At 41.0% G+C, this 15,904-nt stretch overlaps 2 protein-coding genes across 2 annotated transcripts; one reads left to right on the top strand and one right to left on the bottom strand.

Moving 5' to 3' along the window:
- The first annotated feature begins 4,315 nt into the window (after positions 1-4,315).
- On the top strand, positions 4,316-9,682 carry pmpca (peptidase, mitochondrial processing subunit alpha). Its single transcript, XM_027278312.1, has 14 exons — positions 4,316-4,425; positions 6,083-6,285; positions 6,384-6,463; positions 6,544-6,626; positions 6,759-6,853; positions 6,939-7,039; positions 7,172-7,435; positions 7,594-7,686; positions 7,774-7,892; positions 7,995-8,085; positions 8,326-8,388; positions 8,505-8,649; positions 8,747-9,566; positions 9,608-9,682. The coding sequence occupies exons 1-13, from the start codon at positions 4,379-4,381 to the stop codon at positions 8,914-8,916; spliced, it is 1,554 nt and encodes a 517-aa protein (XP_027134113.1). The 5' UTR covers positions 4,316-4,378; the 3' UTR covers positions 8,917-9,566; positions 9,608-9,682.
- A 583-nt stretch (positions 9,683-10,265) lies between these two features.
- Positions 10,266-15,368, bottom strand: inpp5e (inositol polyphosphate-5-phosphatase E). Its single transcript, XM_027278440.1, has 11 exons — positions 15,264-15,368; positions 14,026-14,896; positions 13,550-13,673; positions 13,353-13,450; positions 13,094-13,218; positions 12,867-12,986; positions 12,484-12,591; positions 12,147-12,308; positions 11,931-12,046; positions 11,627-11,763; positions 10,266-11,389 (listed from the first exon to the last, which is right to left on the bottom strand). Exons 2-11 carry the CDS (start codon positions 14,832-14,834, stop codon positions 11,257-11,259), a joined length of 1,932 nt encoding a protein of 643 aa, XP_027134241.1. The 5' UTR covers positions 14,835-14,896; positions 15,264-15,368; the 3' UTR covers positions 10,266-11,256.
- Between the last annotated feature and the right edge of the window lie 536 nt (positions 15,369-15,904).

Below are 15,904 nucleotides of genomic sequence, written 5' to 3'. Positions count from 1 at the left end.
AACACAATGTATCATCAAGATTTACCCTAATTATACAATAATTAAAGGGTCTGGATCAAACTATAAAAAACTCATAAAGGTGCACATGTAATATTCATGTTACATTATATTATTATTTTCTTTTAATATGTATTTTCCTCACCAACAAATTAAAATACTGACTGTATCTGTATATAATAAGCTGCCTGTATGGATTTTTACCATTTTATCTTATTTGATTATTTGGATTAAGCTAAGAGCATCATCATTGTGTCTCTTCTTCCTTTAGTGTCACAGTCATTTCTGTCTCATTCTTCTGAAGCAAAAGTGTGTGTGTTATATGTTGTAGTGTTCATAGCTGTCACATTGTGAGCACACTGTTGTGTAAGCTAACATCACAGTGACACTAAGTAATGATTGTTATTCAATAGAGAACCGATGTGTCAACTTAATGTGTAAGTGCTGGTTAAATGTAGGTTAATTGGGAACTAATGACTGCAGCAACAACACTGAATCAATCTGTAGAGCATTTCAGGATGAGCATTTAGGAAGGTGGCTCTGCAGCATAAGTGTAAATATATCACTATAAATAATGTCTATCCTTACAGGTCATTAACAAGTTATTATTTTCTTAGAACAAATAAAAAAATCTGCTGGTAGATGAGGTTGTTCACTTGTATTCAATGGGCCGATTCCAAAGTAATTTCAGTCTTCGTCAACAGAGTGAAGCACTGAAGTTTAAAATGTTGTACAGGTGCTCATAGTTTGGAGATAATGATTCCTAATGGCTTTGTCAATACTCTGACACCATGAGGTTCAGATTTGTGTTTTTGGGTGAAATGTCTCAAATAAATAATTGTATGGATTTGGTGAAATTTGGGATGAATTATAATAACTTTAGCGATCCTTTGATTTTTCCTCTAGTGCCATCATCAGGCCAAACTTTTAACTGATAACACTGTTACAACTACCTGTGAAATGAACACCATCTCCATCATCTTTGTGTGTGGCGCTAATTAATGCCAGCATGCTAAATAAGTTAAAACAGTCAGATGGTAAACATTATACCTGCTACACATCAACATGTTGGCATTGTCATCGTGAGCAGAATATCATGCTGATGATGTTAGCATTTGGCATTCATAGGTGTGTTTCAACCATATATATGACCTATTTTCATGATAAAAGAGTACATGTAAAACAGACCCATGCATGCTGTGGCTTCTGTCTTATTCACATGCATGGCTGTAGCTAACATAGTGTAGTCTTGCCACATGTGTACTGGGGCCAGATGAAGTCCTTGCAAATGTAAATTGACCATCCATTCAGCATAATCAAATGGAAATTAAAGTACAAATGCACCGATTTATAATCTATGCAGGAAGGGTCATTTTAATTAAGCAGACAAAGACTGATTTAGTGAACGAAATGTAACATTGTTGGATTCAGGACAACATCAAACACATAAATCCACCAAAGGAGGTGAAGCATCCCAGTACTCACAAATAATCTGTCAGACCACAGTTTAATGTAGATATTAAAAGGAGTGTCTTAGCGGTAAAAATCCTTTGACTTTTCCAAATGGAGAGAAAAAGTATTGATATACAAGCTACATGTCTGTCTCAGTTATAGTACACATATTATCACTTGCACATTTGAGTATAAGAGCAAATAAAGACACGACAGGATGAACATTATTGATTGTCTTAGATCCTTTCTGATACCCCATTGATTGATGAAAATTGTATGGAAAATAGAGGATGAAAAATAGAAAAAAGAAACACTTGACAATGATAGCACTACACTACCACATAAATATCTTCTTTTCAGGTTCAAGAACATTAAAAAAGGAAATACAGTACACAAAAAATCACACAAAAATACAATATGAATACCAAATAGGTTTATTCCATAGCTATCATTGAGGACATGCACAGTGGTCATGTCTTCTGTATTATTTCTGGGAATTTAGGTGATTAAATGATTTACAGGTAACCATTACGCTCACGGATTCTGATATTGCCCTGTATAAATATATTGATTGTTTATATAAAGACATGATTTTAAACTGAGCACATGGATAATAATACATTTGCAAACACTTTCCCGATCCTGTAATTATGGGGACTGTAACATCTAGTTACAATGAGCTGAAGGATGTTGCTGTTTTGGAGCCGAGTCATGACAGCAGCAGGAGAATCATAGAGATGAAAGGTGAGAGGATGAAGAAGCCCGGAGTGATGAAGTTGGACCGGGAAGCTCCGTGGAGCTCAGTTAAACAGAGGGCCTGCTCCAACATTTGGTGAGTTTCAGCACTAACACCTGGACAATATAAAACATAGATTCATGTACCAAAACATGTTCTGTTTTCAAATTTCAGTAGGAGACCTTACCGTGTTTGGACCATTCCTTCCAGGCATGCAGGAACTGAGTGTCATGTTTCCCCCCAGAAACTGTTAAATATGAAACAAATGTCTATTTAGAACTTCTTCATTGAAAAGGCACTTATTTATAATCCAATAACTCTGATCAGATAACTCTTACCTTTGGTGTGCTCTGTCAGCAGATATTTTAAGTCTCTGAGAGCCCGGGTGAGGTTCTCCAGTCGATACTGCAGGTGGAGGTTTTCATCTTTAAGAGAGTGAATGGTATCGTGGATCTCATAGGTTGAGCTGCACTGTGGAAGCACAGAAATTAACCACAAAACTGTTGTGACTTGCAAGTTGAAGAACATCGTAGTAGTAACTGGAGACGTATGTCACCACTTCAGTCAGATCTGCTGCTGGTCACAGGCCTGTTAAATCCATCTGCAGCTTCAGACTGTTTCAAACTCAGGTGGACGTGGGAATGTTATTCAAGAGCTGGCCTATTTCTGTGTCAGCCTTCAGTGATGGGCAGCTAAATGCTCTCTAAAGGATCAATTGTTCTGTTTGGTATCCCAGAGCCCAAATACAGAGTTAATGAATCTTCATCTTATGTTTCCAATTTCTGTGTCAAAAAAGACTTAATTCTGCTCAATGGTTATTTTGTTTTATTATTTATTTTAAAACACAAAAATGAAATGAAGACATTTATGGAAATGTTTCAATAATATTTGTTTGTGTTCAAATTTTTTATTTTTATTTTAGGGAAGAATATAGGTATATGCACGTTACAAAAATAGAACATAAAATATATATTCACATACATACCTACACATATATACAGATACAACAAAAATAAAAAGTCAAAGCAAAAATCACAATCACAATCTACCCCCTGGATCCAGAACTCCATATCTCAGTCACATATTACACCTGAATCCCACGGAGGATAGTTAGGAGTGAATGCCAAGCCTCTACTGCTGACTCTTTTGCTCCGTGGACTCCAGCTGTCGACAACTCCAAATAAACAATATCCAAATATGTTAAAACCCATGCTCGAAAAGAGTGAATGTGGAGGTTTCCAACATGTGGCAGCTATTTTTTATTTTTTTTTGCAGCTGTATATTCAGCCAACAATGCTCTTTGTCAAAGCCAGCCTTGACAGGTTATTTAAAATGAGTGTAGCAGGCGAACAGGGCAATCTGATCTTAAACAGCTTAGAGAGGTTAAAGGCAACCATCTTCCAAAATTCGGCCACAGGGGTACACTTCCAAAACATGTGAAATTAAATGCCAATTACTTTGGAAGAACAGAAAGTACACGTAGGATCATTAATAACCTTCATCAAATGGAGTTAAATATTTGCTGATGATCAGGGTTTCTGGATGCTATGTATTATAAAAAATTAGGATTTATACTGAGGTTCAGATGTTTTGACTTATGTGATGTGTGTGTTTCCTGTTTTGTGCATGTCTCTAGCACTTCCCTTATTTGGACTGTGTTTTGCTGAGGATGGCAGGGAGAGATAATTGTAGATCAGCAGTTCAAGGACAGGAGAGACAAGGATGTGAGAGACAGGCCTGAGAAGTGTCATTTTGATACATAATGTTGAGCAGAGAGCCAAAAAGGGAAATTATCGGTGGGAAGGTGTCCGAGACGGAACCATTTTTTCAAAAATGTTAGAGCTCCTCAAGGAGCCTTTTCTCTGTAACACCTTTTGTGTGTTGCAGAATAATAAATTCAACTTAAACTTTGATACTTTCAGTCCAGTCTTCCTTATTCAAGGAATTTTCTTTAAAAATTCCTGTAACACTATGTTTCAATAATATTGTAATTTAACACAATGGTGTGTGAAAAAAGCACAAAACAAAACAATAAAATAAAATACATCACAGACTAACATTAAAACAATACGGTGTTAATAAAAAGGTAATAAAAATTTAAAAAAGAAGTGAAGTGTTTCATCAGGCGTCCGGAAGTGCTTCACGACACTTTCATCGTCATCCGGGTGGATTTGTAGTCACAGAGGAACCAAGATGGCGACTCACATGTCGCGGTGTCGGACCTGGAGTCGTGTCCAAAGGTACAAACATGTTGAAATAAATACGCTCAGACTTCCTCTTTAGAGGGAGACACACACTGTCGGTGTGTCCAGCATGTCGCTGGTCCACGCTTCAGCTGATATCGGCAGCGTCGTAACTTTTCTGACGTTCACTCAGTTAGCATGGTGCTAAGTGTTAGCTGCTGTCAGGATGGACATGATGTCACATCAGGACTGAAAGTACGAAGTCACCACGCGTTAGAACCGAGATCTGTGTGTTTTAGAGACTGGCTGTAGAGCTGCTGTAGTGACATTTTATAAATCCGTGTTTTTCCAGTGTGTTGGGCGCTGAGCCGCATGTTTGTTGATGTGTGTAAATGTGCTAAACGAGCAGCTTACATGACTTTGTTGTTGTATTTTGGTGTTTGAGACTTCCTGATGATCTGTCTGCTAAAACAATTCATAGTTTATGAAGCTTGATGCTCCATGAAGGTTATAATGTTGGCTGCTGTCACATATTTAAATTATCTCTCATAATACCTCACACTTGAATCAGTGCCTTTACCATTACAACCTCCATGAAGTCAGCATTCATCGCAGGACTGTTTGTATTAAGACTACATTAGTGTTAATTATCCCTCCAACACTACCACACACACAGTTCTTGTCATGTGCTTTTCATTGTGTTGCTGCTGTCTGAGTTGCATGGGTCCTTGTTTAGCTTCAGGCTGCTCACTGATGTCATTAATGTTATGTTTGTTTCCCTGCTCCCATCTATGGTTTTTTTCAAGAGGCATGCGTTCGGGTGATTTTCACAGTTTCAGAAAGACTGTGCCTTCACCAGACAAGACTCACATGTCCCAGGAATGGGTGAACCGAAGAACAAGTTCCCAGTTTTTTTGTTAGGACATTTTTCGTTAAGGATTACCCGATTTTTCAATAATTTTGCTGCCTTTTATGTGATGTTGTATATTGGGATATTAAAGTCGAGTACTACAATTTGGCATACAGTGTTGTACTTTTACATAAATTGATGAAAACTGTATTTTATCCGGGATATTATATCGGGTAAAATATACCCGAAGTTAGTGATGGTGTTAGTAATTTTAACGTTGGTGTTCTAGGGTTAAGTGACTCTAATGGCAGCTGAGCTTGTTTCTTCCTTCCATGACTGCAGGATGTACAGATGTGTGGCAAGTTAATTCAATGAGTGGAGAGACATGATAAAGGCTCAGTCAGTCATTTCTGAATGGTCTGATGTGCGTGAACGTGACGTGAATCATACATTATGCTTTGGCCTTCACAATCACCTGATCTTAACCTGATTGTACAACCTATGGGATATGTTGGAGACATCACAATATATGTGGAAATATCTTTGACATCAACAGTGTTCAGTATATTTCAGAGATCTCTATGCCAGGTAGCAGTAAAGCTTGTGTTGAAAGCAGTCCTGTCATTTGTCACTTATTTGTAGTTATGCTTCATAGTACCTAGAATAAAACTCTTTTTAAACAGTTCGTCAACAACTTTTACTTATTTATTTAGTATATTCAGTTCCTTTTAAATCTTATGTAAGCTTTACCACCTCAACTCCAAAATTTACTGGGGTATACTTTTGGTTTAGCTACTACTTTGCTCAAGTTCATCATGTTTTTTCACAAGAAGTTAAAGAAACTTTGCTTTGTTGTTCTTAAAGGTTTGGGATCGCAGCTTATAGAAAGTACAGCAGTGGTGGTGGATACCCAAATATTTCCCTCTCTGCACCGCTGCCTGGGATTCCCAAGCCAGTGTTTGCATCGGTGGATGGTCAGGAAAAGTACGAGACCAGGATCACTACTCTAGAAAACGGCCTCAAAGTTGCCTCCCAAAACAAGTTTGGTCAATTCTGCACAGTCGGAGGTAAGGTGGAGCAATGATATGTAAATTATAATATTCACTTGTCTTTAGGATCTGGCAGAAGTGGATAAAAAATGTTTGTTTTCTTTCATATTTTTTAGTTTTAGTAAATTCTGGATCCAGACATGAAACAAAGTACCCAAGTGGAATAGCACACTTTCTAGAGAAACTCGCCTTTTCTGTAAGTAAAGCAAAGTAAATGCCGTCAAACGAAGTTGAGATTTATGAAGTTATGTTGACAGGAGTTATTTCTATCTTTAGTCCACAGCTCAGTACGGGAGTAAAGATGAAATTCTCCTCACACTGGAAAAACATGGAGGCATCTGTGACTGCCAGACATCAAGGTATGTAGTCTTTCAGCACGATGCGTGTTGATATGTATTACTACCACCTATGTGAACTAAGCCTTTCTTCTGTTGGATAGTGATGTAAATCCAGCTGTTGTATGTGTGATGTATGTTCATTTTGCTGTGCAGAGATACCACCATGTATGCAGTGTCTGCTGAAGTCAAGGGTCTGGACACAGTGGTCAGTCTTCTGTCCGATGCTGTTCTACAGCCTCGCCTGCTGGGTAAGTACATTATTATTTTTAATAACAAATCCAAGGGGAACTGTGCCAAATGTCTGTCTGATGATCTGCGTTCGTTTACATGCAGATGAAGAGATCGAGATGACCAGAATGGCGGTGCGCTTTGAATTAGAAGATTTAAACATGAGGCCAGACCCTGAACCCTTACTCACTGAGATGATCCATGCTGTGAGTCACGTCATTAGTTTAGACTCTCCAACACCACCACCTTTAAACATCAAGGCTGTTTTTATTTTTTGATTATTTCTGGTGCAGCTCTACTGTACCTTTTTAACTACATTGTTCATTGTGTGGTTTCAGGCTGCATATCGAGGCAACACGGTCGGGCTGCCTCGCTTTTGTCCTGCAGACAATGTGGACAAGATTGACAAGAAAGTCCTTCACAGCTACCTGCGTAACTACTACTGTCCCGAGCGGATGGTGCTGGCTGGAGTGGGCATCGAACACGAGCAGCTGGTTGAATGTGCCAGGAAGTACCTGCTTAATGTGAAGCCAGTGTGGGGAACGAGTTCAGTAGCCAACGTGGACCTCTCTGTTGCACAGTACACTGGTGGCATCATCAAGGTGATTTTTGGCTTCATGTCGTCTTTTTGGATTTTTCATTTCTTGGTTTAAATATTAAGCAAAAAATGTTTTTAATGTAATGTCCTCCCTTTTTTGACGAAACAATAAAAGCTTTTGGCTGAGGAGTCTTGAAGGAATCTTCTTTTCTCATCTGTTAGATGGAGAAGGATATGTCAGATGTGAGCCTTGGCCCCACCCCGATCCCAGAACTCACCCACATCATGATCGGACTGGAGAGCTGCTCCTTCCTGGTTGGTGTTTGCATTGTCTGATTATCTTGGAGAGTCTCCTATCAGATGCCTGATACATGTTTAAAAATGTCTGTTTTCCCTGTACAGGAGGACGACTTCATCCCATTCGCAGTGCTCAACATGATGATGGGTGGAGGCGGCTCCTTTTCTGCAGGAGGACCTGGCAAAGGCATGTTCACCCGCCTGTACTTGAACGTGCTCAACAGGTGAACATCCCGATTCAGATGAGTCACTAATATAACACCAGTCAAAAGTCATACCAGTCATAGTTGAACTTTTTGTCTTCTGGTTCTCCTCGTCTGTTGTAGGCATCATTGGATGTACAATGCCACCTCCTACCATCATAGCTATGAGGACAGTGGTCTGCTGTGTATCCATGCCAGTGCAGACCCCAGACAGGTTGGTACAAGCTCAGGACAGCAGGTTTCAAATGTTTTATTATTTTCTTCTCATCCAATTTCCATCCAGTTACCAACCAACTAAATTGCAGCACAAACTGAAAACAAATTGGTAGGTCGATGGGCGTTTCCAGGGCTGTATACAAGTGATGAAATGCAGCTTTTCACAATGTCAGATATTCCTAAAGATAATTATATTCTGTTTCCAAAATATGTGAACAGCTTGTCTTTGTATCTCCAGGTGCGTGAAATGGTGGAGATAATAACCAGAGAGTTCATTCAAATGGCTGGCAACGCAGGAGAGGTAATAACCGTGTTTGACTGTCAGGACAATCCACCGCAACTTTACCAATATTCATTATTGTTAAAAAAATGTTCATTCTCAGAACATTTTTCAAATTTTTCTCCCTGTATACTTAGATGGAGCTGGAGAGGGCAAAGACTCAGCTCAAGTCCATGTTGATGATGAACCTGGAGTCACGGCCGGTTATTTTTGAAGATGTTGGGCGCCAGGTTCTCTCCACAGGAAAGAGAAAGCTGCCACATGAACTGTGTGATTTAATAAGTGAGTATTAAATACAGTCTTAAGTGATTTATCCAAACTTCGGATAAAATGTTCTTTGTTTTTTCCATTTTTTGACTTTCCTACAAATAATTTCCAGGCAACGTGACAGCTAGTGACATTAAGAGAGTAACCACCAAGATGATGCGCAGTAAGCCCGCAGTAGCAGCTCTGGGAGACCTGACGGAGATGCCCTCGTATGAACACATCCAGGCCGCTCTGTCCAGCAAGGACGGACGTTTGCCCCGCATGTATCGCCTCTTTCGATAGACCCCCACAACCATCAAGCCGGTCATCACTGGCAAACGTCACTGTAAATAAACTGGACTGGAAGATTAAACTAGTGTTCCCTCCCACCACAGAACTCAACACAGCTCAATCTGGGAGGGGACTAATACTCACCTCTTGAATGAACCTCTAAGGGTGGGAATTTTAAAGAAAGTTATGTTTTACTTTACAGTAACCGTAGTCTACATACAGCTGGAGTATCTGTATTTATTGTTTGAGGGCAGAAAGCCATATTTCATTATTTACTGCTACTATTTACTGATGGTTTGCAGGAGTTTAGTTTTAAAGGGACAATTCACCTAAGCAAAAATGTATTTTTTGTTTTATTTTATTCATTTCCCATTTAGAAACGCCAATACCAACCTGTTTAAGTTCATGAATAATGGAATGAGTGTTCTCTCAAACTCCACCTAAAGCTTTCTCTTTTTCCATGTTCAAAAACTTTGAAATTCTCACTGTTTCTACAACAGCACTTGATAATCTCCCTTCACAAGCAAAGGACGCACAATACACAGCGATGGTGAACTGATTAATAAAGAAGTCTTTGGAAAATGTGGGATAAATGTGACAAACTGTAGTTCTCAAGATGGAAATCATAGTTTCTGTCATCATTGTGTCTCAAATGTAAAGAGGTTTAAACTTTCTGTCATCATTGTGTCTCAAATGTAAAGAGGTTTAAACTTAAAGTGAAAAACTTTCTTTTTTTTGTATTTTTGTGGTTGTGTTGATGTCTTTGCAAATTAAAAATTTACCAGGATAAATTAAAGGAATAGTTCCAACTTTGGGAAATATGCTTAATTGTTTTCTGGCAGAGAGTTGAAGATGATCAATACCCCCCAAAGAGTGATGTCGATCTTCTCATGCATGATGTCGCACTATTCCTTTACGAGAAGTTTCCTCTGTGCTTAGCCAAGACATTTCAAAAGTACATTTTACTGAACACTGATGTGCATCAATGTGTATTTTACTAGTACTTCAGTGGCTCTGACCACAGTGAATATGTTAAACTCTGAACATCTGTGTACCAACTGGTAAATAAATGTAATTACTTTCAAAATAAAATGATATATTTTAAGTGCCTTGCGTTAACGTGTAATGGACAAAATGCACCAACGACAGGGGCGGTCGGTAGCGTAGTTGGTTAAGCGGCCGCCCCGTGTGTGGAGGCTATAGTCCTCGCTGCAGCTGGCCCCGGTTTGAATCCCGCATCAGACAGCTAATTTACTGCGTGTCACTCCCCCTCTCTCTGCCCCCTGCTTCCTGTCTATCTTCAGCTGTACTATCAACAAAGGCATAAAAAGGCCAAAAAAAAAAAAGCACCAACGAACAAGTGTGTTTTAAAACATTTATTACGTGATGTTAGGTGACATATAAAACGATGCAGATAAAGAGGTCCTGAAGAAATGACAAAAGACCCACAGGCACTTCTTTTTGGAGCAGACTGCCATTAACGTGGTACATACAGTACGTGGACAGTTTCTAGTATATAGTATATATGAGGTTACACAGCAGCGATATGGGAGGTAAGGCATTGAGTTACAGTCTGTTGCAAAGGATCACTTGGCCGTATAAGAGGAAAAGGTGAGACAGGCGTTAACAGTGTAAATAAAATGTTGTATTTTATAGGAAGCGAGTTTGTTCAAAAATACATTTGATCTCCCTGAAATTCAACAGTAGCATGTGATAAGTAGTAACAACTTTCTGACTGTGGTGCTCATCAATGTCATGCTCTTGAAATTATATATTTGACCTCATGCCCATATCTTCAGTCTTAATGTATCTCTCAGCTTAATGGCAGACACCTAAATTATATTTAAAAAAATGCACCACCAAAATGCAATTATGTTTGATAAGCTGCTTGATGACATATTCACAAGGCATTTGAACACTGATGGAGCATTCAGAAAAACATCGTGGTCCGTGATGCTTTTTGAATGAATGCAGCTACACAGAGCTTTTAAGGTTAGATCAGTTCACACCGCAGACCCCCCCAACCCACCTGTCTGTATCAGTCATGTTTGAGTTAGGGAGGGCTGAATAAATAAAGGCCAAACTTCTGCCGCTGTGTCTGTCTGACCTCAAGGTCCCTGCCCTCAAAGTACAGCCAGTCACCTCTACAAGGACACACACACACACACAGAGACAGCTCTCAATGCCCAACAGAGGGCGCTCTCTGTTCAGTTGCCACAACCAGCACTGAGCTCTGTGCAGTTAAGACAACTCTGGTTTCATTTTGGTCCTTTTTTTTTTTTTTCTTTTGCCCGCACTTTCTGGCACAGTTCGATCCAGTCCTGTCTGGTCTGGAGAGTTCATTCTAAGGGTTTAGGAGATGGCGCAGATGGCGCTGCTACTTTGGTTCTTCATGGCCTCCCTCCTCTTCAGCTCTCTGGTGATCCTCCTCCTGATGCCCTCCAAGTACAAGCCTCTGTCAAACTGTCCTGCACCAAGGGGAATGCTAAACAACGCAGACAGACAAAACCAACAAAGACTTTTAAGATGAAAATAAAAGACAACTGGACAAGACAATTTACTAACTGCAGCACTTTCTAGCTTTTGTTAGACAAGACCTTCCTCTGATACCAGTACACTACATATGATGATGATGATGATTACAGTTATATTAAGTTGTGGCATGCACCTCAACATGATGACACTATTTTAATCTATGTTTCTGAATGGCAGCGGGACTCACTTGTCTCTGCCTGGCCTGAGTTTGACCTGGAAGACGCCGATGACGGGCCGATGGTCTGAGGTCTTGATGTTGGAGCAGCTGGTGTACTTGTCCACTTTTATGTCATCAGCCTGCCTGTTCCTGAACAAGATCCTGTCCTGTGAACAGAAACAAAGAGGTTTAACTCTTTCAGGAGGCACGCGATGCTGACGGAAAGTTTCAAGTTTAAATTTTAATTAGAGAAACTGGAAAGTATACAAGTAAAATAGGAGTATCTGAATATTTTTAGTCATGCAGAGCTTGATTTTTTTTTGTTTCTTCTTACTGTGTACGAAGGCGTCCTCTGTTTAGAAGTCGTGTCGTAGATATCGCAGCCGATGTCAAATTTGTATGTCGGGAAAAAATGTATCGGTGCCTCTTGGAAGCCTTTAAAGATTGAACCTGGAGGGGAAAAGAAGCACATTCAGAGTGTGAGAATCAATTAAACACAACAACCGACTCGTAGGTCCACAGAGATTCGACCTCCTACATGCAAGCATACCATCTTTCATTTCCTTGGAGAGCTGATCGTGCGCCAACAGGGGGCCCATATCACCTGCGACTGTGCGGTTCATGATCGTCTCCACATCGACCCGATCCTTACTCAGCCGAAAGTTAAAATCTCCAAACCAGAAGACCTGGTCGAACCTTGTGGTGACGTCAGCTACAATCACAAATGACATCTTTTGATTATGAAAGGAACTCAAAGAATGTTACATCTTTCAGAAAGAAGAACAGACTAACTGCAGCATGTTGGCTTTTTTCAGCTCTGCGTGTAGAAACAACATCCTAATAGATTTTTCACATCTTTCACACAAGGCAGCTTAAAAGAGTCTTACACGGTGTGGAGCGGTAAGGGTTGGTGTCTGGAAGGCCTTTTGGAAGAGCTAGAGCTTCAACGATCTTGTTGTAATCTAGTATTCTCTCATAAATTTTGGCATCTCCCGCTGGAAGAAGAACAGAATAACACATTAGAAACACAGGAGACCGCATACTACATGCCTCTCACTGCATGTGTGGACCATTTCTAATATTTAACGTACAACAAAAATAAGAAAAACATTACTGTTTTATCACCAGGCATGGAAGATGCCTGGTGCCACATCCCTCCTGAACTTAAATACAAAGTCTATCTACAGCCGTCCTGATAATGTCCTCTTGCTATCAGAAATTATTGCTTCAGTCTGCAGCCTCCCTGACTTTGAGGAAACCTCTGACTCACAGGTAAAATGGGATGTGATGAAGAGGAAGGAAGTGCCAAAAAAGGTAAATGCGATTCCCACAGCCCCTTTGGTCTTGATCTGGGAGATGATCCTGGTTGTGACTGTGGCATGCTCCACCTCTGTGCGGGTCAACAGAACAAATGATGAGGTTAGTTCAGGAGCCAAAAAATGTTTATGTTTGATTTGATTTGACTTGATTTGGCCTATTATTTGAAGAAGAACTGACCTGAGCAGAACCAGATGAGATCTCTTCTGACAAATACGGTGAGATACAAAACACCATGTGATGCTGCATACAGCATGACGTAGTAAGGTCCCAGAGTCTCCTGAAGACGGGTCTCCCACTCCCTCCTGTACACAAACATGCACGCATGCGGTCACATACACAGTAGTATTTTTCTTTAACTTCACAGCCCTGATAGAATAATCAATAATAAAAACTCACTTTCATGCATAGATCATGATTGAAATCAAACAAAACATACCTGTCAGGACAACCTTCCTGGACCCCAATAATATAAAAGTCCTGTGCAAATTCAGAGTCTGTTGGAAGTAGGAGATCATCTAGGTTCGCTGGAAGCCCCTGAAAATGACAGAAACTTGGTTACGACTCAGTTGGTGCCTGAACGTATGCAAAACTTGATGGTCTGTGAGACACAACAGAGGCAGGACGTCCTCCCACCTTCTCGCCCTGCATGTTCCATGTGGCTATGTAGATGCCCACTTTCCTGTCAGGGAAGTAGCGGTCCAGCTCTTCGGCCCCGAGCAGGGCTCCACTTCCCAGCCCGCTGCCCTCCAGAAAGCTCCTGAAAAATACACATTGGGAAGGAAAATTGCCACTTTCTACTGACAGCCAACTTTGCCTTGCTAGGATGCTGATTAGTGTAGGGAACAAGCAAGGCTTCTCTGAGAGGTTATGTCAACAATTTAAAAAATAAAACACTCACTTTTCCCTAAAAACTAAGACCACTTTCTCCCTCGAAGCCTGACAGAACTGGCTCATATAAGCACTGGCTTATATCCAAATTAGTACCTCAGTTATCCTTGAAAGAGACCATCTTCTAATAGCCTTCTTGCGAGTAAGCCTTACAGAAGAGCCAGCCACCCTGGGGATGACTGTAGGTGCACCATCTACATGCTCTGTTGTTCTCACTGTACCTGTTCCTCACATCCTGGGGTCTGATGGGGCTGAGCACGCTGTAGGTGGACCTCATGGAGTTGACAGAGGCACTATCCGACCCCATGTTCTCCAGAAGCCGGCTGTCGCTCAGGTTCCTGTGGAATCTCTCCCCGAGTTTCTCTCTGGCCAGGACTGCATAATCCAAACAATCCCTGTCAATCCTATTAGCTGCCCTCAAGGTGGCTGACGCAAAGCTCTTCTCCAGAGCGGGCAGGGGCCCAGTGGGTTGCACCGGAGACAGGCGCGCCTTGGTGGACCTCGCTCGGTGGTCTGTGGGGTCGCTCTGCTGGCTGGGGGGTCTCCTTTCATACTCGGACAGACTGCTCCCTCTGTCCCGGAAAACTGGTGACCCCGTCGTACCAGCAGAAGAGAGGGGCCTCACGTCAGGTTCCTGCTCATTTCTGGTGGTGGTGGCAGCACCACTGAGAACGAGCCCGCCTGGAGCTTGAACTGTCCGGTTCTCTTTAAGCGAGTCTGTGGAGGAGCCGGTCTCAGCGGGGTCGCTCAGACTCTCCTGGCTGTTTCTCAGCCTCCTGGTCCTCACCGTCTCCTCCACTGAGCCGCCTCTGGTGAACAGCTTGGGTAGTGAGGGTGGCCGAGGCTGGTATTGGCCAAAGTCTCCATCTGTGTTTCTAGCAGCGAGTTTGGGCGCATCATTATGGTCCTTGCAGGTTTTGGCATCTTCTAAAGAGGTCTTGAGTGGCCTGCTGATGCTGTCAATCACATCTCCTTTATCAGGAGCCTCACAGGACTGATGGAGGGGGCTGTCCTCTCCATTCTCAGTCATCCTCTTGTCATGTCTGACACCAGCTCAGGTGGATGGAGCTTTCTCATCGCTCACTGGCATACACCTGAACACAGAGAGTGAGTTAACATGTTGATCACACCTGTAGCTCCTCTATGAACAACGTGTTAGCGGCAGCATTAGCTGCAGATAGCTTCGTTACCCCTAACAACGACTCAAACCTTACGTTGTTTACGTTTATATAAATATATATTTTGTCGCTTTTTTATATTTGATCGCCACCATCCAGCTAATAACTCACGTTTACATGCACGGCGCTAACATTAGCTCATAGCCTACAGCAAAGCTTCGTGTGTATAAAGCACAACACAGAGAGGCTAGCTGAGCTACGCTCACATTAATACACAGGTAATGTTGGTTACTTTAAGTCTCGTGTAGTTATGTCACTGTTATTCACGCTGAAGTAAAGTTACCTCTCGTTTATTGTTGTTGTTGTTTTTTTTCTTTTAGCGGCTATTTAAGTAGCTCGGTTACTTCCCTAGCAACGTTTGACAACAGGTTCTTGTTTCCAAGACAAGAGAGTCGTTACAGAGAGCAGAGCTGCGTCACAGCGCCCCCCTGTGCCCAGAGGCGAGAGTAGATCAGATTTACTTTATTCATCCCACCACGGGGAAATGTACTTGTTACAGCAGCAGAGGAAAGTGTAGCGTACACTACAGAATTATAAAAAAGTAGAAAAGGCAAAAACACAATAAACAGACAGAAATATCTATAACCTACACAATACAAACAAAAAACAGTCAACCTTCAAAACAGACAAGTACTGAGGATAAAAGTGGCATGATATATAAAAAGAGTATTGTAATGTAAAGTGACCATAGTGTAAGAAATATTGCAAAGAAAGTGACCAGTGAGAGTACATGCAAGATGGATAGATAGATAGATAGATAGATAGATAGATAGATAGATAGATAGATAGATAGCTTACATATAGATATTGATACAACAAGTGTATTATGTTGTGGTAATATCTAATAAACTGTGCGTTATGCATTTGTCTTGTTCTGTTTTGTGAGGTTTCTTTATAGATCAACATACAGTATATCATCCTT

Source organism: Larimichthys crocea, chromosome III (assembly GCF_000972845.2).
Source record: "Larimichthys crocea isolate SSNF chromosome III, L_crocea_2.0, whole genome shotgun sequence".
In the NCBI taxonomy this organism is placed as follows: Eukaryota; Metazoa; Chordata; class Actinopteri; family Sciaenidae; genus Larimichthys; species Larimichthys crocea.
The sequence above is the reverse complement of the archived record's forward strand: the minus strand, read 5'-3'. Positions and strand labels throughout refer to the sequence as shown.

What these genes read in the sequence shown, in the direction of transcription:
- pmpca (XM_027278312.1), top strand. Translation starts at nt 4,379, where the DNA reads ATGGCGACTCACATGTCGCGGTGTCGGACCTGGAGTCGTGTCCAAAG. An exon ending in TAGAGAAACTCGCCTTTTCT is followed by an intron (nt 6,464 to 6,543) that starts GTAAGTAAAGCA and finishes TTCTATCTTTAG; the next exon opens with TCCACAGCTCAGTACGGGAG. An exon ending in CCAGTGCAGACCCCAGACAG is followed by an intron (nt 8,086 to 8,325) that starts GTTGGTACAAGC and finishes TTGTATCTCCAG; the next exon opens with GTGCGTGAAATGGTGGAGAT.
- inpp5e (XM_027278440.1), bottom strand. Translation starts at nt 14,834, where the DNA reads ATGACTGAGAATGGAGAGGACAGCCCCCTCCATCAGTCCTGTGAGGCT. An exon ending in TCTCATCTGGTTCTGCTCAG is followed by an intron (nt 12,987 to 13,093) that starts GTCAGTTCTTCT and finishes TGACCCGCACAG; the next exon opens with AGGTGGAGCATGCCACAGTC. An exon ending in CATCACATCCCATTTTACCT is followed by an intron (nt 12,592 to 12,866) that starts GTGAGTCAGAGG and finishes TTCTTCTTCCAG; the next exon opens with CGGGAGATGCCAAAATTTAT.